General features: G+C 38.2%; 1 protein-coding gene across 1 annotated transcript; it reads left to right on the top strand.

Annotated features, from left to right (window-relative positions):
• Positions 1-1379: 1379 nt before the first annotated feature.
• LOC101850887 (solute carrier family 35 member E3) lies at positions 1380-14497 on the top strand. The gene is made up of 6 exons (XM_005097811.3): positions 1380-2225; positions 4353-4463; positions 5332-5490; positions 8119-8201; positions 8791-8903; positions 11469-14497. Exons 1-6 carry the CDS (start codon positions 1839-1841, stop codon positions 11555-11557), a joined length of 942 nt encoding a protein of 313 aa, XP_005097868.1. The 5' UTR covers positions 1380-1838; the 3' UTR covers positions 11558-14497.
• Positions 14498-25208: the final 10711 nt, after the last annotated feature.

Here is a 25208-nt window from a genome sequence, read left to right on the forward strand (position 1 = left end):
ACTAGATTAGTTATTGCACGTGTTGTCCACCATAGCCTATTTTATTTTCGTGACAGTTTTGACCTCTAAAGTGGCAAGTTTCTTATAGATCTAGTAGGCTAAAGTTCATTTTACGACTCAGACGGCGCAGCACAAGGTGAGAAAAAAAAATCACTTATTATGAGATTAGCCCCTTAACTTAATTTTTTTTTTTTTGGAAAGGGCCGTGGATTGGGGGGGGGGTATGTCGTTGTTGGTCAAGTGGTTGGTTCTCCAACTTGCCAACGAAAGATTGTGGGCCCGCTAGGGGCCCGATGTTGTGTCCTAGGCACTGGTTTACGTGAATGTTCCTCACTTCACCCAGTTGGGAATGCTTCCTGGCTACAAATAGCAAAAGATCTTTTCGCTTTCTTATTATTTGAGCGTACATGAAACCTGCAGCTTGCACTGTATGCATCCCGAGAAAACAAGAGCATTTCTGAATGTTCTAGGGTTTACTGCGGGTAATACGTTGTTGTAAGGAAGACATACAAATACAGAGCATGCTGCGTAGCGTGAATATGCGTTATACATGCAATTATTTATATTACTTATCAAGCCTGAATACACACACATATATATTTTTAAAAAAAATAAAAATTTCAAGACCTTAATGTATAATATACCTCCTTGATATATATATATATATATATATTTATATATATATATATATATATATATATATATATATATATATATATATATATATATATATATATACATATATATATATATATATATATTTATAATATCTATCTATCTATCTATCTATCTATCTATCTATCTATCTATCTATCTATCTATCTATCTATCTATCTATCTATCTATCTATCTATCTATCTATCTATCTATATATAACACCACCACATGGAGATAATAAGAAATATTCTTTTTTCATTTAATTTTGGAATGAAGATAGACTGTTCCAATCTCTAAATGGCACATTGAAAGTAAAAATTATATCACTAGAGAAAAGCAGCCAAAATAAGCTTCAAAATCGCTAGCTCAGTTGTATCCAATGTACACACAAACAATAGTTGTAAACAAATAATATATTATCATACCAGCCGATATTTTTATATCTTATGCTAAGCTGAGACAAACTGTTTTGATTTGTCTGGTAGGAATTTTTTATTTTCTTTAAAATGAAACACAATAACACTATAATTTTCACTAGAATAAGACATTTATTTTTGTTTTGATTACTGCATTGTGACTTGTGACTTAACTTTTACATATTATATCGTTGTGTATGATAGCCTTTTATAAAAATCGATACTCTATCTTAGCAATGATCCGAAAATGTTCCTTTATTATCTAGATCTAGTCCTAATCGTTGGCTTCAGCTTTGTCTTTGCTTCGACCTGAAAAACGCTGTTTTCTAGTTGTTGTTTTTTAAAACCATGTTTGATTCCAGAGATAGGTCATGTAGTTCTCGAAAACGTTTAAAGAATAATTATCAGGATAGACTCTTTGCGAATACATTACAATATGATATATACACATCTCGACGACAAATTATTAATTTCTAGCTTTGACTACCTGCTAACATTAAGCAGAGATTTCTGTCATCGGGAGACAGTGTAAACTGTTTCTTAGACGGATAGGGTTTTTACAAAGAGTGTTTTTAGGCGAAAACCCTTATATTATGAGGGGGCCTAAATATTATATATATTTGGTATCGATATATAATAAAGCCTAATCTTTCTAAGTACAGATACAGCGGAAGCGGAAAGGAAATAGCTTCGGTGTCTGTTGTTTGTCACTACTGCAGCTACTGCTAGACTCTAGATCTAGGATACTTTCTTCACTAAACGAAAATGGTGACTCCGAAGGAAAGACTCGTTTTCTTCGGGGCTGTTGCGAATATTGTCAGCTCCATTGTTATTGTTCTTCTCAACAAATGGATATACACTCATTATAACTTCCCAAACATAACGCTTACGTGCATTCATTTTATTGTCACATCCTTAGGATTGGTTGTATGTCGCCAAGCGAATATTTTTCAACCGAAGAGTCTCCCGTTGATGTCAATGCTTCCCCTCGCACTATCTTTTTGTGGGTTTGTGGTCTTTACAAATTTATCTCTGGAATCAAATACAGTTGGCACATATCAGCTTATAAAAACCATGACAACCCCATGTATTATTCTTATCCAGACAAATTTTTATGGACGGAATTTCTCAAGGAATGTTAAACTTACTTTGGTGAGTATGAGTATAAAACTACGGAGGTGGGGGGTTCAGGGGGGCATGCCCCCCCTGAATTTTATCCTAATTTGATGTTTTGCATCCCTGCTCTTTGTGTAGCCTAATTCAAATAGTATTTGGTCTTCAAGACTTTTGGATTTCTTGGAACTACAAGATCACCTTATCATGTTATTGGCTATTGGTTGATATAGTATAGTATTAAGTCTCTATGACTGTACATTATAGGCCGAATTACAGTGGTGTCTGCATTGGAAGTGGCTATTCTCACCCGGGGTGAGAATAGAAATTAAATACGATCGATCTCTCACCCTGGGTGAGACTTGCCACCGTAGGCTATTCTCACCCGGTGTGAAACAAGACCTGTTTTTCCTAATTTTGGAATACTTTCTATCGATGTGGATGATCAAATGGATAAAGGCAAAGAAAAGATTACGTTATAGCGCAAAAGTAAGCTAATTTTATCGACTACAAAGATGCTATGGCTATTTCACTTTTCGAATCGAGCCGAACTACGGGGGTTGCCATTTTGTTTTGCTCGGAAGTTCTCGCAAGATCTACTCCTCCCCTCTTCTCTCTCTCTATCTCTTTCTGAATACTGTCTATCGGTGTGGACGATCAAATTGACTAAAACAAAGTTTAAAAATGATGTTAAAACACAAAAGTAAATTAATTTGATCGTCTACAAAGATGCTACGGCTATTTAACTTTTCGAATCGAGCAGAACTACGCGTGTCGCCATTTTGTTTTGCCCGGAAGTTCTCGCGCTAGGCCTACTCCTCTCTCTCTCTCTCTTTCTCTTTCTCTCCACTGCCCACAGACAAAATTGTATGCTTTTAGTAGGCTAACAGTAGTAATGGAACGTTTGTTCACGGCACAGAATTCTACAATTTTTCTGTTATCACAGTGTAGAATTCTGTGGTTTAGGGTGAACACAAAATTGGTTGGCCTAGATCTAGGCTATAACGGTGAACGCGCACCAGGTGAGAATAGCCAAAAGACTCGTCTGCACTATTCTCACCCCGGGTGAGAATAGAGGTGGCCGTCTGCATTACAGCAACCTAGGCTTGTATTATGGAATTTTCCTAATAAGCCCAGGTTTAACATCAATCTTTTACTTTTATTCAAACACGGCAAACAGCAACCTTTGTCAGAAAATTCTTTCAATAATTTTATTTTAAGAAACTGTGAACACTGATAGTAACTTGTAATTTCTGTGTGTGTGCATTTGTCCTCTGATGTTTATCTTCTCACAACACCTATTTAAGCCGCAAAATATTATTATTATCATTATTATTATTAAAATATGCTGAACTTGGAGGAGGCCTACATGAGCTCAGATCACACCCACTCGTCAAGAGCCAACTCCCTTCAAGAGTCTCAAGTCAAGGCTGTTTGGGGGGAGGGGGGGGGTGTTGGCTACTATGCGCAACATTACCACCCTGCGATTGAACATTGGATCACTTCATTGCCTAGGCCTATTGTTTACAACAGGCATTGGTTTACTTGAAACTTGAAAGGACAAGCTCTAGTGGAACCTTGGCTACTAGCACGATGCCTGTAATTTAATACCATAGAGCCTATAATAAATATAAACTGTGTTTTTATTTTTCAGCACAACAACATTCCCACATCTTGCAATTAGGACTTGTCTTCTTGTGCATATGTCTGAGTCACTGAGTGTGTGTGTGTGTGTGTGTGTGTGTTTTGTCTCTTACCATCTCTATCTTTTTGTCTTGTCTGTCTGTCTGTTTCTCTCTCCCTCTTCCCCCCCCTCCCTCTCTCTCTCTCTCTCTCTCTCTCTCTCTCTCTCTCTCTCTCTCTTTCTCTCTGTCTCCCTCCCTCCCTCCCTCTCTCTCTCCCTCCCTCCTTCCCTGTCTGTTTGTCTGTCTGTCTGTCTGTCTGTCTGTCTGTCTGTCTGTCTGTCTGTCTGTCTGTCTCTCTCTCTCTCTCTCTCTCTCTCTCTCTCTCTCTCTCTCTCTGTCTCTCTCTCTATCTCTCTCTCTCTCACTCAAGTTGCTGTCTCTTTCTCCATACCATTCGTGGATTAGCTTCTATTTGGAAAAAGCTCCAAATTTTAAGTTCATGCTGGTTATCTTATCTTATGCCTTTATATATTTTTTTCAGTTGCCGATTACTCTTGGTGTGTTCCTGAATTCCTGTTATGATGTGAAGTTCAATGTCGTTGGAATTGTTTTTGCAACTGTTGGAGTTTTGGTCACATCGTTGTACCAAGTGGTAAGTGATACATTCCCCCTGAATCCACACATGCGGTTAAGGGAGGGGAAAATGATTTATTACAATTATTGCATGATGCCTTTCCTTTTTGCTACCCATCTAGTAGTTGCTGTCTTGAAAATTTTGCTTTTATTTCGTAAACTTATGATTTAAAATAAAAAACCCTAGTGTTTAACAAGATGTAGTATGATGTCAACATTATAAAAGCATGTCTAGGTTCCCAGAACCCGCCCCTTCCCTTTATGATTTTTATTGCCTTTCTCTTTTAATCTCTTAAATGATCTGGTGTTTGTATTATAGTGAGCAGGTTGAGGGAAGAAAGAAGGGCTTAAAACACTTTAAACAGCCCCAGTCATGCATTTTCCCTCGTGAGTTCTTGTTCCCACAGAACTCATCTCGTATAATTTCCCTCATAGGGCTCCAGCTACCTCAAACGGTTGGGTACTTTAACTGTGGTCTATCCAATTGTCTCTGGAAAATATTCAACGTGATGTTATCTTCTAAAACTTTAAAAAAAAAGCAGTAGAGACATTTCTTAATATGTCTTCAAAAACTTACAGACACAATCAGTATTTGGCGGAGCCTGAGGTGTCAAATTCAAAGACTCCAGTATTATCTGGGCAAGAGGGAAGTTAGGGCTGAAATAGCCCTGTGCTGTAAAGGGTTAATATCCAGGAGGGCTTTATATCTAGGCTCTGTAATGTAGTACATGAGCTGAAATACCTGGAATATTCATTACTGTCGTAAAAAAATTATTATTATTTTAATTCATTATTTGTTCCAGGTGAAATGTGGTCATTATTGTACACGTTCCCCGATTAACTCATGAACTATGACTACTGTATAAACATCCGTTTTTGTGTTTCAGTGGGTTGGCGAGAAGCAGCACGAGTTACAAGTGAACTCCATGCAGTTGCTGTACTACCAGGCGCCACTCTCTGCCTTCCTGCTGCTGTTTGTCATCCCGTTTTTCGAGCCCCTGGATGCTTTCCAAGGGGTCCTCTTCAGCTGGCCGTTGCAGGCACTGGTTTGTTTGCCTCATTCCTAGGCACAGGTTAACAGCAAGAGCTTTGTATCTGCAAAATTACTTTCTAGAAAAGAGCATTTTAAGCAAGTTGTTTTGAAGGGGTGCAGTTACTGTGGATTTGACTATTGGGAAATATTAGCTGTTGTAGAGTTTTCGAGCAACCTTGAACCGTTTGGGTGGGGGGATGAGAACCAAGGGAAAGCTGCGTATTACGGATCATGTTACCAAATCTCAAATCCAAGTACATCTAGTTGCGGATACAATATTTTGCTTTTTTCCTGTGTAATCTTGTAGTTTACTAATCTGCTTGCTTGCTTCCCCTAATATAAAGGGTGTCCCAACAGTTGTGCACCATCCTGGTTTTCATTTATAAAAACCCCCCAGCTTGATCGATATTTGTCTATAACAAATGCTGGAACTGAGCTCGGTGTGCCACTTTTTGAAGATTTTTTTAGGCTGGTGGGCGACATTTGGGACACACTGTATTTATCAAGGTACAATCGTTTAACTATTTATCTTGCCATTGTACTGCTAAGTCTTTCTCCTTAATGTTCAGACTGGTTTTGGCTTAACTTTCTTCCCCTCTCTGTGGTTTTCTACGTTCTGTCCCCATATTGTAAAGTTGATTTTAGTTGAGGTTTAGTCTCTAGTGCCAGCATCTTTGTTTTCTGATAGTTGTTGTTGCTGCTGCGTTCAACCAGATATATGCACTGGCACAATCAGTCGAAAGACCCTCAGCGACATTTTGGAGAGAGCAACGGAGCGTCAATGGACATGATGTCTTGAATGCAGGGTTGTTGCTTCCTGAAACAAAGAAACAATGTTGTTGCTGCTGTTATTGATCCAGCAACAGCTGGGCTCTTTCCCTTTTGTTGAACTGATTCAGCCCTTAGATAATTTTGACTCCAGACACAAATAATTTGTGAACGCTTCATGAACTTATGGGTGGTCTCACAAAAAGTTAATTAAGAAATATCTAAATTTGATAAAACCCCATGTGGGGTAAACAGAAATTTTCAGAATAAAAAATACTAGTCAATAGCACCAGAAAAAAGGGTTGAATGTAAGTGGTAAGGAAAAAAGAGAGGAAAGTGGTATGAAGAAAGGGAGCAATAGATAAGATAAATCACTGGAGACAGTCAGCCACTGTGAGGGATGCTGCAGGCTGAATCAGTTAATGCCATTTAGTGATAAGTGCTGCAGTTGCTGCAATATGTTCCATAGAGTGTGTTGTCAATGTAAGGTCCCTGAGGGAGAAGCATATCTCTGACATCATTTTTACCCAACAGAGTTTGACAATTTTCCTTCTTCCATTTTCCATTTCTCTACAAAACAAAAAAAGTCCTTTGGTGTTGTAGCATCTTCCATTCACTGAAGGTGTCTTATATCTGAGTTTGCATCACATGAGCTTTGGCGACATTGTTGAAACTTGTGAAACTCTCTGATCTTACTAGTACCCTTTTACGGTAATATTGTCCTGTCATGTTATTCCAAGAACCTTTCTCAGACATCTGATGTGAAACCTGTTGAGCTTTTTTAATCCTGCTGGTGTGAGTGCACTGTTCAGGTCTCACTCACTCTTAACAGTGCACATGGAATGCTTGCTTTATTAATATAATGGTAATAATAATAATAGTGGTAGTAGTAGTAGTGGTAATAGTAGTAGATAGTATTTTTGTAGCGCTCATTCCCACTCAACAGCAGGCTGTATTCGCATTACAATCTACATTTCTACCCCAGTTAACCTTAATATACCTCTGAAGCAGTCTCAACATCTTTGGAAACATACAAACAGTGCATGCTGCTATTTTACATGCAACAAAACATTACCATATTGATAAGATCCTCTGTTGTCTATAACTGGGTACCTGTTCAAACCTGGGTGAAGTGAGGAAAGTTAACTCTTTTATCTCTGAGGGGGGTAAACCCACTATGCCGGGGCCCTTTTTGGGTGCTAAATCTAAAAATGACAAAAACGTCCTTAAATGGGTCATCAAATCGAAACTAGCAAACCTATTTTGATAGTTCTTAAACAAATGAATGAAATTCCGGTAAAAGAGACCTGATTTCAACAATTGCAGAAAAGTAATTTGATGTCAAAGTCATCGTAAAGGAATGTGCCCAAGCCTCTGTCAGCGGCTCACCGGCATGGTAGTTCCGACCGGAGATAAAAAGTTAATATGAAGTGCCATTCCCAAGGACACAAGCTGGGTTTTGAACTCCCAATTTCCCAATTCCACAGCCTCACAGTTATGAGTCAGGTGGCCTAATCACTGAAATGCCGAAACATATTAGTATTAGCCTTGTGTTGATGACCTTGTTAAGACAAAGTTTCTTTCTTATCTTGCTCTATAGCTGTGGAAGCGTTGTTTATTCTTAATCATTTACCTACGTTCTATTTATAGTGGAGATGATTGTTTTACAGTGTGATTTATTTATGTATAATGGCTGTGCATTTGTTAAACAGTATGTGTCTCATTGTTCTCATAAGTTTGATTTAAGGTTCGGTATAACTGGTACTTTTAGAAAAAAGACGAAACAAAAAAATGGTTTGTTACTCTTGTCTCCTGATGAAAGAATTGGAAGAAACATATTTCATCTCTTTTCTTCTGATATTTATTGTTTCAGTTTGCCGTCCTGATGTCTGCCTGTGTGGCCTTCAGCGTCAATTTGTCCATCTTTTGGATCATTGGAAATACTTCACCTGTAACGTATCCTTTTTCTGCTGTTATCAATGGATTTTTTAAAGTGCTTTATCTGTCTGTCTGTCTGTCTGTCTGTCTGTGTCTGTCTGTCTGTCTGTCTGTCTGTCTGTCTGTCTGTCTGTCTGTCTGTCTGTCTGTCTGTCTGTCTGTCTGTCTGTCTGTCTGTCTGTCTGTCTGTCTCTCTTTCTCTTTCTTTCTCTCTCTCTGTGTCACTTGCACTCACACACACACACACACACACACACACACACACACACACACACACACACACACACACACACACACACACACACACACACACACTCGCACACACACACACACACACACACACACGTACACAAATGCGCGAACAAGTGCTCTCAAACACACAGGTTTTAAAGCGTACTTTCAATCTTTTTATTTCTATCTATTTACACGTGGCTCCCACTCTGTGTACCTCATTACCTCATTACCTCAACCCGTTCACTTCAGGAATTTGAAAAGGTAAATGAATGAAACTGTTGATGCTTAATTACACTTTCACAAACCTGAGTAATCTCATGTAATCCTATGTGAGAAACACTTCTATTCAAAAATATCCTTGACCAATATTTAGATACAATATGATTGGTCATCTCAAGTTCTGCATGACTTTATTTGGCGGATACCTCTTGTTTCATGATCCTATTCAAGTCTTACAGCTGCTGGGTATTCTCACCACAGTTGCAGGTGAGTTTGTTTGATTTTTATTTGTCCACGGAGCCTTCTTCTATGCTTGCACGTGCACCATACGTTATGCGTTCAGACACTGACACACATGCACATATACATGCATGCACTCATACACACACATGCACACACACATAGACATATGCATGCACACACAAACACAGCTCCCCGGGGCAGTGCCACTGACTGTAGTGTGTTTAGGCCATTCCCAAAGGGGGGACATTTCTCGTACAAGCATAGTAGAATTGTAAATGGGCTGACTCATGTCACGCTCATAACTGTGCCTGATCTACAACAGGGAACTGCTGCTTTTTCTTTCCTGATCCTTACTATTGTCATTTTCCTCTACTTCTTTTGTATGTTTGTCACTCTCTTGCGACCTGCTATTTTGGGGTGCCTTGATAGTCGAAGCAGACTTTGTGCTGTTGAAGCTAGAGAGGTGAGCAGTCTAAGTCCGATTCCCTGTAAACACTTCTCTGTTGACACCCACCCGTGGGCGCTCATATGACCTTATGCAGTTGCGAGCGTCGTTAAACCCTCTACTATAAACCCCCCCCCCCCCCAAAAAAAAACAACCCACAAACACATACAAACAGGTACTTACACACACACTCTCACACACACACACTCTCACACACACACACACACACTTGCACACACATGGACGTATGTATGCACACACAAACACATACACATACACGCACACACACACAAACACACACACATACATAAGTATATGCATGCATACACACACAAACACATTCATAGACACAGACACATGCTCTCACTTGTACACTTATTCACCACACACATGCCTGTATGCATTCACACAGCCACACACACACTAATATGCCTGCTCAAATGCCTATATGTGAGGCATTGTGGTGAAATCAGGCGCTCGTCAAAATAATGAACGAGATTTTGATAAATAAATGATAATAATATATTGCATTTATTATATACAGTGGAAACCTGATATAACAGGGATGGTGGGAGTAGAGAAAATGTCCTGTTATATCTGATCCCTGTTAAATCAGAAATGCAAAGGAAAGTAAGCTTTTGTGGACTAATCCAGCTGTACTTATTCATGGGTAGTTTCCCTTGCCACAAGTACCCACGAACAGAGGTTTTGGCACCAATTTTCTCCTTGCCTCCTTACACCACATCGACATCAGAAGAGCTTGGTCCAGGGCATCTGCATAGGGTAGTCTCATCTTCTTTCGATCCAGAGCAAACTTTTCATTGGAGTATGCTGCCACTATCTTCTCTCTGTCCTTGATAAAGGTGTGAATCGACCCTTGTGGAATGTCGAACTGACGACAAATCTCTGCCAGTGGAGATTGCTTTTTGTCAACAGCCTGGATTATTTCGTATTTTTGTCAATTGAAAGGTATTTTCTCTCGCGCTTGACATCGTTGGTGACACATTATGCGTGCGTGTTGCTAGGTTTCTGGTTAGATCGAGGTCTGCAGCACACCGTAGCCCTCTCTCCCTTCACACGCTGCGTGTGCTTGGAGTGGCATGGCTTGCGTGGGCTTGCTCCATCACTGCGTTACTCTCTCTCTCTCTCTCTCTCTCTCTCTCTCTCTCTCTCTCTCTCTCTCTCTCTCTCTCTCTCTCTCTCTCTCTCTTTCTTACTTTTTACTCATAGTTGACGAGCCTTGGTCCCTGCTATAACCGGTTGGGCTCCAATGAGGCCCTGTTATTGCCAATAACTTTTAATAGAGACAAAGAGTAGAAAAAAACGGGGATTTTAAAAATCCCTGTTATTACCGGATCCCTGTTATTACTGGGCCTGTTATAAATGGTTTCCACTGTATAGCAATTCATCGTGTACAAGAAAAAGCTCTGAGCACATAGATGACATGACTACTGAGAGTAAAACCTCATCAACACAAGGAAAAACACTTCATATAAACTAGAAAACCAGAACAACCACATAAGGAAAAAACTTTCTCAGCCGTACATTAATTATATTCCCCTAAGGACAGTAGTGAAAACATGACACATCAGCACCTGCTAACAGACTGCAACTACAACTTAAACAAATGCGTCTTAACCCTGTCCGTATGCCCTGGGGTCATTTTGTACCCACGGGGTCATTTTGTACCCACGGGGTTATTTTGTACCCACGGGGTTGTATTCTTCACATTTTTGAATACTTGTAGTGTGAAGATCTCTTTGAAACTTTCAGTATTTCTCAAAAAATCATTTTGACAGACTGCTATGCAAAGAGTACGGATCAGATTAACGAGTAAATTTCCTCTTTGAAAGTGGTGGCACAGAGTTCCCGACGTCGTATGGATTCAATAGTAAAACACGATGTACGGATAGGGTTAAGCAGTCGCTTCATATTTATGATAATGGTGAGTGTTATGTGACTATCAGGCATCACTGCTGTAAGTCCTTGGGGGAACTCTGATGGTACACTGGAATGGACAAGCCAGCCAAATCATGTATTGTGATGTAGTGTCAGCCTAAAGGCCGATGCAAGGCTGCTTTTTATCATTTAAAAAAATGTTTTAGGCTGTTTGAAATGATCATTGTTTTTTTTTCTGATTCCAGGTGTTGTTGCCTACACTCATATAAAACGGTCGGAGATGCGACAGGGTAGTTCTTTGCCAACCACAAACAACAATTTCTCCAAGACATGAGGTGTCCTGTGATGTTACGCTGTCTTGTATGCTGTTGCACAAGTACCTCTTCAGGGACACGTTGCATCTTTGGAGTTTGAGAGGTTTATACTTAACAGATTAAAAAAACAACTCTGGTCAATGATGGAACAGGTTTTATTTCTGGTAATTTAATTTTCTTTTTGGTAATGAAATAAGTTTTACAGAGGAAACAAAAATGGGGATGGGTTGTCTCTGGTTTTGTTATGAATTCAGTATATTTTGATTTAGGAGAAAGTAAGTGTAGAAAATTTATGTGATGAAATTAATGAAGACAGATACTGTATGGACTGAGTTTTAATTGAATGATAATGCCATGCCAAAAGATCATTGTTTTATGTGTAACTTTGCAAGGCTTTATGCCACACTTGCAACCGTCTACTCAACTTTTTTCCAACATTTTTAAAACACTAATCTCTTATCTATACTCACAAACTTGCCTTCTGGGTCAAAGGACTTATTTTCTCATCCAAGCAAGTCATCTAAAATGTTCTCTTGCAAAGGATTTTGTTTTGTGTTAATGTGATTCCACTATATTCAGGGACACAGCCATGAACATTTCTTTTACCATGTGAATCCATCTCTCTCTCACTGCTGTAAGTTCACATTAATTAGTGAGCCCACTGATCCAGCTAGTTGCGTCTGTGTGACTGAATGAGAATATAAGATCAGAATTGCAGCTCTGCTTCAGTCAGAAGAAAATCAGCACATGAATAAATTTTGCCGTCTAATGTATTTTTTATTTTTTACTGATTTTGATGTCACAAAACTGCCTTGTTCAAACTCGAGCCATTCGCTGTCTTCTTGATGGTCACTGGGACACTTCGTTTTCTTTCCAAGGAGTAACTGAATATGTTAGGAAGTCCACAGACGTGAATGAAAACAAAAAGCAAACTGCTCCCATCACTTCTTGTTTGTCTGATGCTCTCTAAATTTGTGCTTTAGAACAGGTTGGTTCTTGTGCACACTGCCAAGGAGTTACTTTCAACATTTTGTCATCTGGCAATCTTGCTGATGCCTTCTCATGAATTTCGCAAAATGATTTGACTGTTAGGCAAGTGGACGCACAGTATTAAGTTCTGCCATATAGTCCTAGTGCCTTGAAGCAGTAGAAGGGCTCAGTTGTTACATTGTTGTGATTGAACATTTTTTTTCTCTATTTTGCTTCTTATTTCCTGTTTTGTATATGTTGGCAACAGTCGACCCAGATAAGAAACAAAGTGGTACGTTGTACTGTACAGAAATCGAGCGTGCAGGGGAAAGTGAGACCAGTATAATTTTCTTTTTGTTGTTGATTATAATATTTTTTCTCATACAAGCACAAATGTTTTGTTATGTATTTTAAGACATGTCAGGTAATAAAGGTTTAAGATGACTGACTTTTCTATTTTAAACTTGGATTCTGAAAACTTTTTTTTAAAACTGTAATTTTTGTGTTATTTTTTTGAATCGTTCCCTCCAATGACAACTGATGATGTGACAGCCTCTATTTGGAAACCTGTGCCAAACTGTTTAGCCTTGATGAGTACTTTGCTCCCGAGCCTTGTTATCACATTTGGATGACTACAGTTGTCAAGTGATTTTAATTATTTGTATGTAGGCCTGGGAAAGACAGTTGAGCTTTCAGTTTTTGACATTTCAAAATGATGAAACAATCCAATTGCCACTTCACATCCTTGCACGCCAGCCACTCAAAAAATGTTTCAAACATCTCATTATTTGAAGGCATTATTTTTATTATCATTATCATAACAATTTTCAGAAAGTTAAAAGGATGACAGAAATGAAGCTAGAGCAGATTAACATTTTGATAAACAGTCGTTATTTTATGGTTTTCAGGCATCTTGTTTGCAGACCACAATACATTTTTCTCTGTATATGCATTTTTTTTCCCCATTGTAAATCATGTGATGTTTCTAATCTCAGGGTAAGGGGTCCTCGTATCACAGCAATATTCTGACATATGACATTGAACAATTGCCATCTGCGCCATGACCAAAGTTTTATTTGTTTGTTTTCACCGCATGTGGATTCCTATAATGAGTTTGATAATTTTGTTTAATCTGCTGCCAAGTGCCATTTAAAAAAAACGTTGTTTGCTCTGAATTTTTTTTCGGTTTCATCCTCGAGAATTCCATGGATGTACGATGGTTTATTTGTTGTAAGTTGTATGAGCGGATGGTATTGTGTACAACTTGATTTCTCCAGTATTTTGCTTTCATATTTAGTCTCCGGTGGTATGCCCATCCCAGTTCATTTACCTGTGAGGAGAATTCAACATTCCAAATTCTGTTCCATAGATTTAATTACTTCTTTTTTAAATTTAATTAGAATTGAGTGAGAGGAAGCAATTCACCTCTAATAATTTCCAAAATTTACTGGATGACAGACACTGTCATCTATTTTCAATTATATACAAAGTTAGTCTTTCAGCTGTGTGTTAAGATTCATGGCTAAATCAATATTCTATCCTTTTTAGCTGATTGAATTCTTTGTTAAGGCAACACTAATGACCATCAAATAAATTCCTTGCTCTTGGATGTAATTACATCCTAGATAATTTAACTCTTCCTGGTTGTACACATGACAAGTTATTGATAATATTAGTTAGTTATAGGTGTTATCCTACAAAAATTGTGCCTGGGATGAGTTAAAATGGAGTCAGTGAGTAGACCAGGAGAGAAAGCAGATGTTCTAAATTTGTGGCTACACAAATAGATTGTTCCCCGAGTACAACAACCCTGTATCCCACAAAAACAACATTTTACAGGAGAAGGAAAAAACTTTGTCCTTTCATCTAACAAAGTTGTTATTTATTAAAGCTTGAATGTTGCAATGGCGATGTTAATTGAGCTACATGTCTCAAAATTTGATAGCAAATTTGCAATGTCACATGCAGTTGAGAAAAGCAAAAAAAAAAAATTTTTTTTGACATAGTGTGGGTTATAGGATTGTTGTACTCCGGCGACATGATGATCTGTATTACTCATCTCTATTTCATGCATATTTTATCACTTAGCTCACAGTTTCTGTGACCTGGTGAGGAGGCCTTAAGCGTCATTTGGCTTTATGGCTGAAATTCCAAATCTGACATACGGTATGCATTTTTACCTGGTATTGTTTGTGCTTTTGTGATATATATTTTAATATCAATCAGTAGTGTGGGAAAATGTGAGAATACTTTTTGGTTTTTGTTTTATTTTAGATAAAAAATGCCTTTTCTGATACCTTTTTTTTGTATGCAGTGAAATGATCTGTTCTTCCAGGATTTAGTTGCAAGTCTTTGGTTTTCAAATGAGAGCTCTTTTTTTTCTTTTTTTTGGTTTTGTTTGAGACATAACTTCCTTATTTCCTGATTCTATTTTGAAATGTAATGAAAGGTCTACTGTTGTATCTCGATTTCATATGGACTAAAAAGTAGAGTTGGGACGGATGGTTTTGTCACTCGCGGACGCAGTTAGAGCGAGCAAGGTTACGGATGGCCATGTGAGCGGACTGTGAGCCTCAAGACAGTTCTTTTTTTGGGTCTGCTCCACAATTTTACTCTCTCAGCGGATGGGTGAGCTGACGAATTCTAGCAGACAAGATACTCGACGCGAGGTTAGGCCTATCGTCTCTCATTTGTTAATTAGGCCTAGTGTTTCAAGCCACTAGCAGTGCCACAGGGAGTGGGAGAGGCTGGTGACACAACACTGTATGTGTAACCTTTCACCCGAGGAGGTTGCTTTCATCTCATTTGCGGGTCACACTGTGTGGGAGGGAAGGTTGGTGGATGGCGGGGCTTGTGGCATGTGTGTGTGTGGGGGGGGGGGGGGGGGGGGGGGGGGGTGTGGGGGGGGGGGGGGGGGGGGGGGGGGGGGGGGGGGGGGGGGGGGGGGGAGGGGTGGTAGTAGAAGTAGTAGTAGTGTGCAAATAATGCAATGAAAGGAGTCTCTCCGTCCATCCGCCCGTTCACTAAACAAAATGCTCTCCCTCTACTGACCAGAGGTACAGCGAATGAATCTTCACAAGTGGACGGTTGTTGACCTGTCCGTCTGCCCGCTCTTATGCATTGAATCTCTCTGTCTGCCTGCTCACTAAACAAACAGGAGGTACAGTGTATGAATCTTCACAAGCCGATGGTTTTTTACCTGACCACTTGTTTGGTTTGTGAGTAGTACCAGCAAACGGTTCGTACCTCGCGGACGCCGATTTAGCGAGCCTAACCCAACTCTACTAAATAGCTGTGTACCTTTGTGTTGAGAAAGGTGTATGCGTAATTCTACCAGCTATGGTGTAGGCCGTTTCAGAATTTCTTTAATGCTTTTTGGCCGAAGGGAGTCTGTTTCTTGAATTGAAAATTCCCTGTGTACAGTGGTTGTTGAGTCGCCATACCCTCACCGTGTTTCTTGTTCCAGAGAATGGAGAAAGAACTCATCAATCTCTAGCACTTATATACTCAGAAGCTGAAGGTGTTGGCATTTGTGCAATTGAACTGTGACCGTCCCTGGCATCCATGTTGTAATGGTAGATTCTTGGTCTGGCCAGCATAAGGCGCGAGTTTGATTCCCGCGCGCTGCGGAAAAAATGTTTTATTGAGTTTGTGCCATTCTTCTACGACGTTTCCTGTGTCATGTGGGTTGGCCCTGACTGGCAGGGTTGAAGCATATCAGCTGCTGAATTGTCTATATTGTTCTTTTGTCAACAGGGAGTAAAGCATGAACAACTAACATGTCACAACAAGGTCTTTTGCAGGCATCTAGCAGCTGTGAAATGAGATGACACACGATTTGATTGCTGCTTTAATTTTTAAAAATTACCCTTTGGCTTATTATTCCCCCAACTGCTCTTGATTCTTAGCTTCTCCCTCACAGTGCTCTCCTCTATGGCTGCATTGTGTGGACTACTTAAAGAAAAGTAAAGTTATGGTCACCTCTCCAGCGTTACTATCTTTCCTCGACATTGGTGTGCAGTTGACAACACCATTTCAGTAAAAATGTTAAACAAATAATTATGTTGAATTTCGTTTTGCACCTAAACACATTTGTTGTCATGGTATTCCCTGTTGGATTGCGCACATTTAATATAAACATAGTTTTCACCAGTGCATGCTGTAGTTGATTCACTTTTGTAGCCACTCAATTTTGAGTATTGGTTTATTCATAATGTGTACATTTAACTTGCCTCTGATTAACTCACTTGAGCCTATTTCCGTGTATTTATGGGATGCCGGTGGCCTTATCCTTTGTATTTACGGGATGTGCTTTATAAATCCATATCTCCGGTGTTTTTCGGTTACAAGCTACGGGAAGTGGCGAGCCAACAGTTGACCTGCTTGTTTCATTTGTTTAAAGATTTGGTGAAGTTATGTGCTATACTTTTTGAGCTGTAGCAGACTAAGTCAGTTACCCCCGCATTGCGATGTGATTTTATTACAAATTGGGTGGAAAAAAAATTATGTAACCCCGGACATTGCCATTTGAAAATATTGATAAAATAAAAACCTAGGACAAATTAGATGCAGTTTTCTTTTTCTGTGAGAGCATTTCTTTCTTTCTCTTGTTGCATTTTAAAAATTATGATAGCTTTCAGTTTTTTTGTGGTTACCTCTTCAATACATGTATCCCAAAAGTGTCAGGCTGCAATGGTTGTTGGGTCAAAAATAGCTCAGGCTCAAGTGAGTTAACAGTTGCATACTTCCCTTTGTGTTAAGGAATATCAGTCATTTTCTTGCACTCCTTGCCACCAACATTTTCTGGCTTACTTTAGTATATTTAATTTATCCATTTGCTCTGTCATAGCAGTATATGTAAAATGCACACCAATACTGCATAAATCCTATTGTCTTGTGTCATTCAGTTGTCTTTAATACTACTTAGGAGCCAGCAATTTTTGCCAGAGATTTTTTTCATAATGGTTAGTGTGGTCTTGTCATTATGGTTTTGTTGTAGTTGCCTTAGTTTCTACCTCTGGTGAAAGTGAAAAGAGAAGTAAAGAGACTGATCAACGTTTTGAAGTGGTTACTGGGTTCTTGCTGGCTTGTTTCTTATGGTAATAGTTGAGCGCTGTGGATTGACTGTAAAATTTCATTTCAGATTGCTGTATGAAATGAAAGTTTGTGTGTCGTTACGACACTGATACACGTATATTGGTGAGGAAGTAGACTTGTGTTTCAGTTGCTGTTTTGTGCTTTAGTGTATGTGTGTGTGTATATAAGTGTATGGTTTCACTTGGTAGCTTAAACATTTCATTTTCATATTATCAAACTGGTCAACTTTGTCATGCCAAGCAGACAACGCATTACATTCATGAGCTCTTATGATTGGTGCTTTACTGTATGTTATGAACTAATTATCTCCTCAGTGATACTTTTCTTTATGATAGAGAACTTTGCTAAGAACAAACGCTGGTAAAAATGATTTTCAGTTTATATTTTTCCCTTTAAAAAAATTCCCTTCACTGTGTTGTAGAGAAAGTGGGCAATTGATATGAAGATTTTAACCGCTTCACTGCTGTGCAGTAGACGTATGTATTCACTTGTGTTTTCCAAAATTGGTTTATTGCTATTTTGGTGGGGTTTTTTCTGTTGGCTTATAGAGGAAGGTTTAGGTGATGAAACTACCACTTGTACAGCTGTTCATTCTTAAATAAGAGGAAAGGTACTACGGTTTTGTGTTAATCTCTCTTGAATGAATATTTTATCTTGTCTGCAGAAACATAAACGGACATGATCTCAGCAATGAAGGAGTTTAACTTGAAGACATGCCAATTTTTTCTGTGTCACCTTGACTTCCACCTAAATCAAATTCCTCTTTGTGTGTGTGTGTTTGAACCATCATTTATTCAACTTTGTTTGATATCTCGACAGTTCTTTTGTTTATTTGAACTCAAACTCAAAGAGAAGTTGGAGGGTTTACTCTTGATACTAAGGCTTGTAAATCATCATCACTCTCACAAACAGTGTTTGCATAATGGTGGGATGTGACTGCTATTTATTTTTTTTTATTGCCTTCTTGTTTTATTGGGAGAGTGCATTGTAAATTTATACCTTCAAATGTTTTTTTTTTGTACAGTTTCTTTTCATTTTGGGGATAAAAACAATATCACATGCATTGATATGAACATTTCAAAATCCCCCGCCCGAAGTTGACCTTCAACTTCAACAACACAAACCAAAAGTAGATGTCTAATGTCTTGCTTATAGTATGGGGTTACTGAAAAGTTATTTCAGGTCATAAGAAGGGACAGGTTTGGTGATTTTATTTCTCAGGTTTGTTTGAATTATTATTTCTTTTATTGAGAAGGACAAAAATTTGTCTCCCCTGGTATGTATTGAGAATGGGAAAATCTTTTTTGTTGGTATTTTCGAATTGCAAAAATCCTTTTCCCAAGTTTATTTTTAAGTTGTACCCTGCCCTTATTACAACTGTTAGTCATTGGGACCAGTGTTGACATACATTTTATCGTGGCCTGTGGTGTAGCGGTTAGGTGCCTTGCTGTTACATGCAGAAGATTTGAGGTCAACTCCTGTGTGGGGAGAATTTTTATCGGATCGAGTACCGGTATATTAGTCTTTCTGCTGGGACGTTTTAAATCCTGCCTCCTGAGTGATCTAATTGTGTCGATAGGGTTGAAAACAATGCCTACATTTAAAATTATTTATATATACTTTAGTTATGAAGTTGGGGAAGGGGTTTGATTTTTTATTGTTGCAAAGTGCAAAATGCACTATTTTGTGAAATTAAAAAGAAGAGTTGCAAGCCATAAGAACACATTTTTAGTTTGCTTGTTGGAAGGGAGGGGAGGGTTTATTCATTTTTTCCCCCTCTGTTGTAAAAAGTTTACTTTGTTACCATTTGGTCATCCGTCAAACAAAATTATGAAGAGCTTTATATTTCAGTTGGAAAGACACAATAAAATGTTAGTAAATTTTTGAAAGATGAAAGAATATTCATATATGAGAAAAATAATGCCTTGATTTGAATCCATTTGAAATTGTCTAAGACAATCGCTCATTACCGAGGAGAAAAATGGTTGTCCTAGACAGATGGAGGTCTTAAACAGTGTGATTGTTATGGGGGTTGGGGGGGGGGGGGGAACGCAAAGGGGGAAATGGGAGGTGAGCAGTATGTTCAAGTGATTGTCTGTGAGGTTCAACTTATGTTCTTCTGATATAGTTGTAATATTATGTTAGATTTAATTGTATATATACAGTGGAGTCCACTTAAATCAAACATGTTTAATGAGAAAATAGCGATAAACTGAAATGAAATAAAATCCCTGAATTTATTTCTTCAATTTGAGCTACATTTTGGAACCGAAAACCCAGCTGAACTGAAAAAAATTAGGCAGTCTCACAGATTTCAGTTTAAGGGGATTCCACCGTATTTGATCCTTACTGTGTATGGATCTTGGAGGACTAACTAAACTTTCGCTGATCACTGTTTTTTAACTGATTTACTCACTACTCAGTGATGTCTGTTTAGTTTTTGTGTGCAATCTTGAGGGCTTTTTTGTTGTTGTTGTTTTTTGTTGTTGTCATTCCTGTAAGTAAGGGTTTACAGATTTAACTCTTCTTCTTTTGGGCATCTTTACCTTAGACTGATTTTGAAAAGTGAGAAGAAAGGTTTGTTTGGGGTTGAAAACTTCCGCCGAATTTGGAAAGGTAGGTGTACTTGTAAATATGTGTATTTTATAAATGATTATCATGATGGTGTGATGAGTGAAATCTTTGATTTCAAATTATTAAAATTTGTACGTTATTTTTCTTCAAAATGCTTTGTGTAGTTTTTATATTGGGGTGTTCAAAAACATTTTTTGGTGATCTTTCGTTTGGTTGATGAGCATAACCTGTCATTTTGTTCATGGGGTTCTCTTTAATTACGTTTGTATTTCAGTACGTGTGTTGTGTGCATGCATGTGCACAAGTATCTTCTGGCTTAATATGGTTTAGCATTCTATGCTGCTGGCTGCAGGAACAAAAGTAATTGATGTAGATGAGATGAGTCAGCATAGATATTACTGCGACCCCCCCAAAAAATGGGAAATGGTATAGGTTTAATGCACCTATTAACACTCTAAGATTATTTAAGAGGCTGGACTGCTGAGTTTAAACTTCATCTCTGAAATGACCTAGCCAAATGTGTAGGAAATTCGTGTAGTGTCTTTCCCAAGGACACAATGTCGGACTGCATAGAGACTCGAACCCTGGAAACCACAATCTCATCATTATTGGTCCGGTAGCCTAACCACTAGCCTACCAATGCCACCCTACTATGATGAAAACTTTCCGGAATTTCCAATAATCATGGTGTCATTTTAATAACATTTTTACCTTGCTTGACACCTCTGCAGTTAGTCAGGTGTTAGTGCCTTTATTTGTTTCACAAAAGACACAGAGAGGCTACGTGGGTGGTTGGTGGGTGCTCTGGTGTGGTTTGCTCCTTCTTTCCTATCAAACATCTATTGACCTTATCTCTCCTCCTCTTTGTGTGTATGTTACTCTCTTGTAACACATCTATTCTTCTGCACTTATATGACCTTAGTAAAACTCTTATGAAAAAAAAAGAGAGGTTACATTCCCATTGAATGCCGGCATTCTTCATGTTTGTTTTTAACCATGGAGTTGGAGAGCTAAAACGGGTGCGTGGGTGGTTGGCGGGTGCTCTGGTGTGGTTTGCTCCTTCTTTCTTCTATAAAAAATCTATCGTCTCTATCTCCCCTCCTTCTTTTTTGTGTTTGTTACTCTCATGTAACACCTCTAATCTTCTGGCGCTCATTTGACCTTATGCAGTTGCGAGTGCCGTAAAACACTTACTAACTGAAAACTGGTGCATATGGTGTGATAGTTAGGCTTTTAACTTACTTTGCAGGCAAGACAAGAGTTCAGTCCCCAAGTGGGCAGATTGTATACTGCTGCTATTGTAAGCTGACAAAACGCTTTATAAAAATTCACAGCAGTAATGAGAAAAAGAGTTTTCTTGTCAGCGTTACCATTGAAAAATACAGTTCTTCAGAAATTTGAATCCAAATTTACTCACGATCTAGTCAGTTTCACTTTGATTTTTTCACACTAGTAGGGTAACTGAGTGATCAGGCCTTCGATTTAGCAAATAAAAAATATGGGCGCTACAATGAAACAAAGGCGTTTTGTCAGCTTACAGCAGTATAGCTTGTGTCTGTTTTTCTGCAGGAGCGCATCCCACACAGTTCAGATTGAACAGCTTGCTTCCTAAATGTATCTTCAATAGGAATGTAAAGAATTTTGGCTGTAACCCTATCAGTACGTTGTTTTACTATCGTATCCATACGACATGGGGAACTCTGTACCACCACTTTCCAAATAGGAAATTTACTGGTTAATCCAATCCGTATGCTTTGCATAGCAATCTGTCAAAATGATTTTTTGAGAAATACTGAAAGTTTCAAAGAGATCTTCATGCTAGAAGTATTCTAAAATGTGAAGAATACAACCCAGGGGATACAAAATGACACCAGGGCGTACGGACGGATAGGGTTAATTGTGGACAGGGAATGCCTGTATTTTCATCAGCAGCCAGACTTTATCAAGCAAAAAGAGTGATGCACAGATATCATGCTCTCAGGAGAGGTGTGAAAATAATATCATCATCAAGTGCTAGATCTGCAGCAGATATCGCCGATCATGGTTCTTCATTCATTTCCTTGCTCTGATGCTTTAAAAAAAGCTACGTTACCCTGATCTTTCCACGTTACCCATTTGTTTAGGTTCTTTACATACGTTGCTCTGGCCCTATCTCTGCCTCATTTGCCTTCAATTTTGCTAGTGAGAGCAAGATGTTCAACACCTTTATGTCTATTCAGGTGTCCCAAAAACTGCATTTGTCTTTTCCTGATGGTCTTTATCTCCGAGCGTCCTACGTGGGGTCATCAAGTACTACCATATTAAAAATAATATAAATGGAAAAACTCAATTGTATATTTCTCCTCCAACACACACCTCCACAGAAAAAGGTCCAGCCAATGTTTCAAAAGTCCATGCATGTCTGAATTATGCTGTTAATGTGAAAGAGCTTTAAAGTAAAGTGGGATGATTCTGTTTCTATTTTCCAGTTCCCATCTCTGCTTCTCTCTTTCTCTGTATCTGTCTGTCAGTGTCACCCTCTTTCTGTGTCTGCCTCTCTCTTTGTCTCTGTCTTACCAGTCTGTCTGTCTCATTTTTTCTCTATCATAAGCACACAAACACACAGACACACACACACACATATACATGTACATTATACACAAATCAGACACTGCAGATGAATAGAATTTAAATATGTGATATATTTTGAGGTCTCTTTTTTTCTACAATTATATGTTCATATCACTGGTACCATACATTTCAGGTTTTATACTAGACATAGAACCTTAAGCTGAATGGCATTAGAGAGTGGCACAATCAAAACAAATTAATAATATATTAATATAATATAAAAGTAAAAACGAACATGAATGAAAATGTTTTGCATGAAGTGAAACCATAGACTTAGTGCTACATACTTCAGAAAGAGCCAGTTCTAATTTGTGTACGCCTCTGGCTAGCTTCCCTCAAGCACCAAGGATACCATGTGCTTTTTGGTTTTTTTTTAAACATTATTTTTTACACTGTAAGTGGGCTACCTTTCTAAGATGGCCACTTTTCTTCTTGACAATGGGTGGCTGCCTTAGACAATTTGGACTGTATATCATGGTCTACAGAGGGTATGTAGTATAAAGGTTCTACTATTGCTATACATGAAATACAAAACACTATTGAACTATCATCTTCACAATTTGCTGGCAGTGATCTCGAAGGATAGCAAACACGGATTTGGGCACACTCACATAGCTTAGTTGGTATCATACAAGACTATGGTGCAAATTCCCATCCGGTGATATTCGACAAAGATTGTTGGAGTTTTCATAGCTTTCTGCTTCCACCCACTTGGCTTGACAAAATTGGAGATGGACGTTTGATTTGGAGATCCCATCTCATTCATGATCTTAGTGTTTATGGAGAAGCCACACCCATGTCTGACATCCACTGATATTTGCTAATCATTTTAAGGAATGGAACCTTATCAAAACTTCAGGCATAGCCTACAGAGGTATACATAATACAGATACTTCAATTTCATTTCTTGTCATGCTTGCAAGGGGAAACATGAGTTGCAGATATGAAACAAAGTATAAAATAATTAATGGTAAAAGTGAACATAATTACTTTGCAGGCTTGTTGATAGATAACACATGCCATCTAAAATCCTAAGTGCTCGTATTTAAAAAATGCTTGCATGATATATTTGATAAATAAAGTCACTGAAAAGTTATGATACATTAGAAAACAACAGATTTTAAGAGGAACAGTAGCCTACCAAAAATAAAATGAGAGCTATAAAAATACAGGGGCTATTTATCCTAAAAAGATAGTGCTCTCAAGTACAGTAGACTTTATTTAATGTGAAGCTGTTTAACACAAAATTCCTTTCACCATGAAAGGATTTCAAATCCTTATTTTTTACTTTCTTTATTCCATACATTGCAACTTCCCAAAACACAGAATGAGTCAAGACATTTCAAAATTTGAATACATTTGATTAAGGTTGAGTAATTGCACCTATAATATATATTAGGCCAATATACACAAATAGTGCAACAAAACTTCATTAGAAATTTTACAAAGAAATCAAAAGCTATAAAAATACAAAAGATCTTTTATGATGTTTCATCAAAGACCTCACATATTTCTTTACAATTAAATCATCAACTTCGTGAAGTCTTAATAAATAATAATTATACAAGGACGGACGTGGCATTTCAAAATCCAAATGTGTAAAATAGTGGCACATGAAAGCTATGAACATAAAGCAACAAAGTTCATAGTTTGTAACAACTAATATCAAACCTATTAAAACTGTCTACAGCAAATTTCATTAGGAATGGTATAAACGAATCAAATATATTTCGGCACAGTCCTCAGGTATCACCTACTGGTTGGTTTTGAGGCATTGCTAGGGAAAAATGGAAAGAGGAAAATATTTTTTGTCCTCTTACTTTTTCAAACCATCATACAGAATGAAGGGTCCAAGCAAACAAAATATTCCAAAGCAAGTACTGAAACCATACAGGATCACAGATTATATTCAAGTATAAGTAAAATATAAATTACTCCCTATAATAATCTCTATGCAATCATACAGAGATGTTGTAATCTGACCAGAATTCCGTATAAAACAATCTTTTCCCCTAATGTTTGTGTACAGGATACATCACTCCCTAAAAACGAAGCATACATACTGGCATTATTGAGGGATTTTGTCTCGTATCTCAGAAAGTGGAGAGATGAACATGCTTTGAGAGAGTTTAAAAAATCCGTAATTAACTGTCAAAAACAAACCACTATACAACAGACAAATCCCAACAATCTCTTGCTCTTCCCAGTATCAAATATCTCTTGCTCTTCCCAGTATCAAATATGAGGTTTTTGCTAATGATCAAGCTTCTGGTGGATAAAGACTGGCTGGTGGTGTGACCCCCCCCCCCCCCCCCCCCCCCCCAATGATCTTATAATAATAACAACAATAATAATAATAATAATAATAATAATGATAATGATGATAATGATAATAATATAATAACAGATAGCATTTGCATA

The sequence above is a fragment of the Aplysia californica genome, unplaced genomic scaffold (genome assembly GCF_000002075.1).
Source record: "Aplysia californica isolate F4 #8 unplaced genomic scaffold, AplCal3.0 scaffold00164, whole genome shotgun sequence".
Taxonomy (NCBI): domain Eukaryota; kingdom Metazoa; phylum Mollusca; class Gastropoda; order Aplysiida; family Aplysiidae; genus Aplysia; species Aplysia californica.

What these genes read in the sequence shown, in the direction of transcription:
- LOC101850887 (XM_005097811.3), top strand. Translation starts at nt 1,839, where the DNA reads ATGGTGACTCCGAAGGAAAGACTCGTTTTCTTCGGGGCTGTTGCGAAT. An exon ending in GCTGGCCGTTGCAGGCACTG is followed by an intron (nt 5,491 to 8,118) that starts GTTTGTTTGCCT and finishes TTATTGTTTCAG; the next exon opens with TTTGCCGTCCTGATGTCTGC. An exon ending in GGAAATACTTCACCTGTAAC is followed by an intron (nt 8,202 to 8,790) that starts GTATCCTTTTTC and finishes ACCAATATTTAG; the next exon opens with ATACAATATGATTGGTCATC.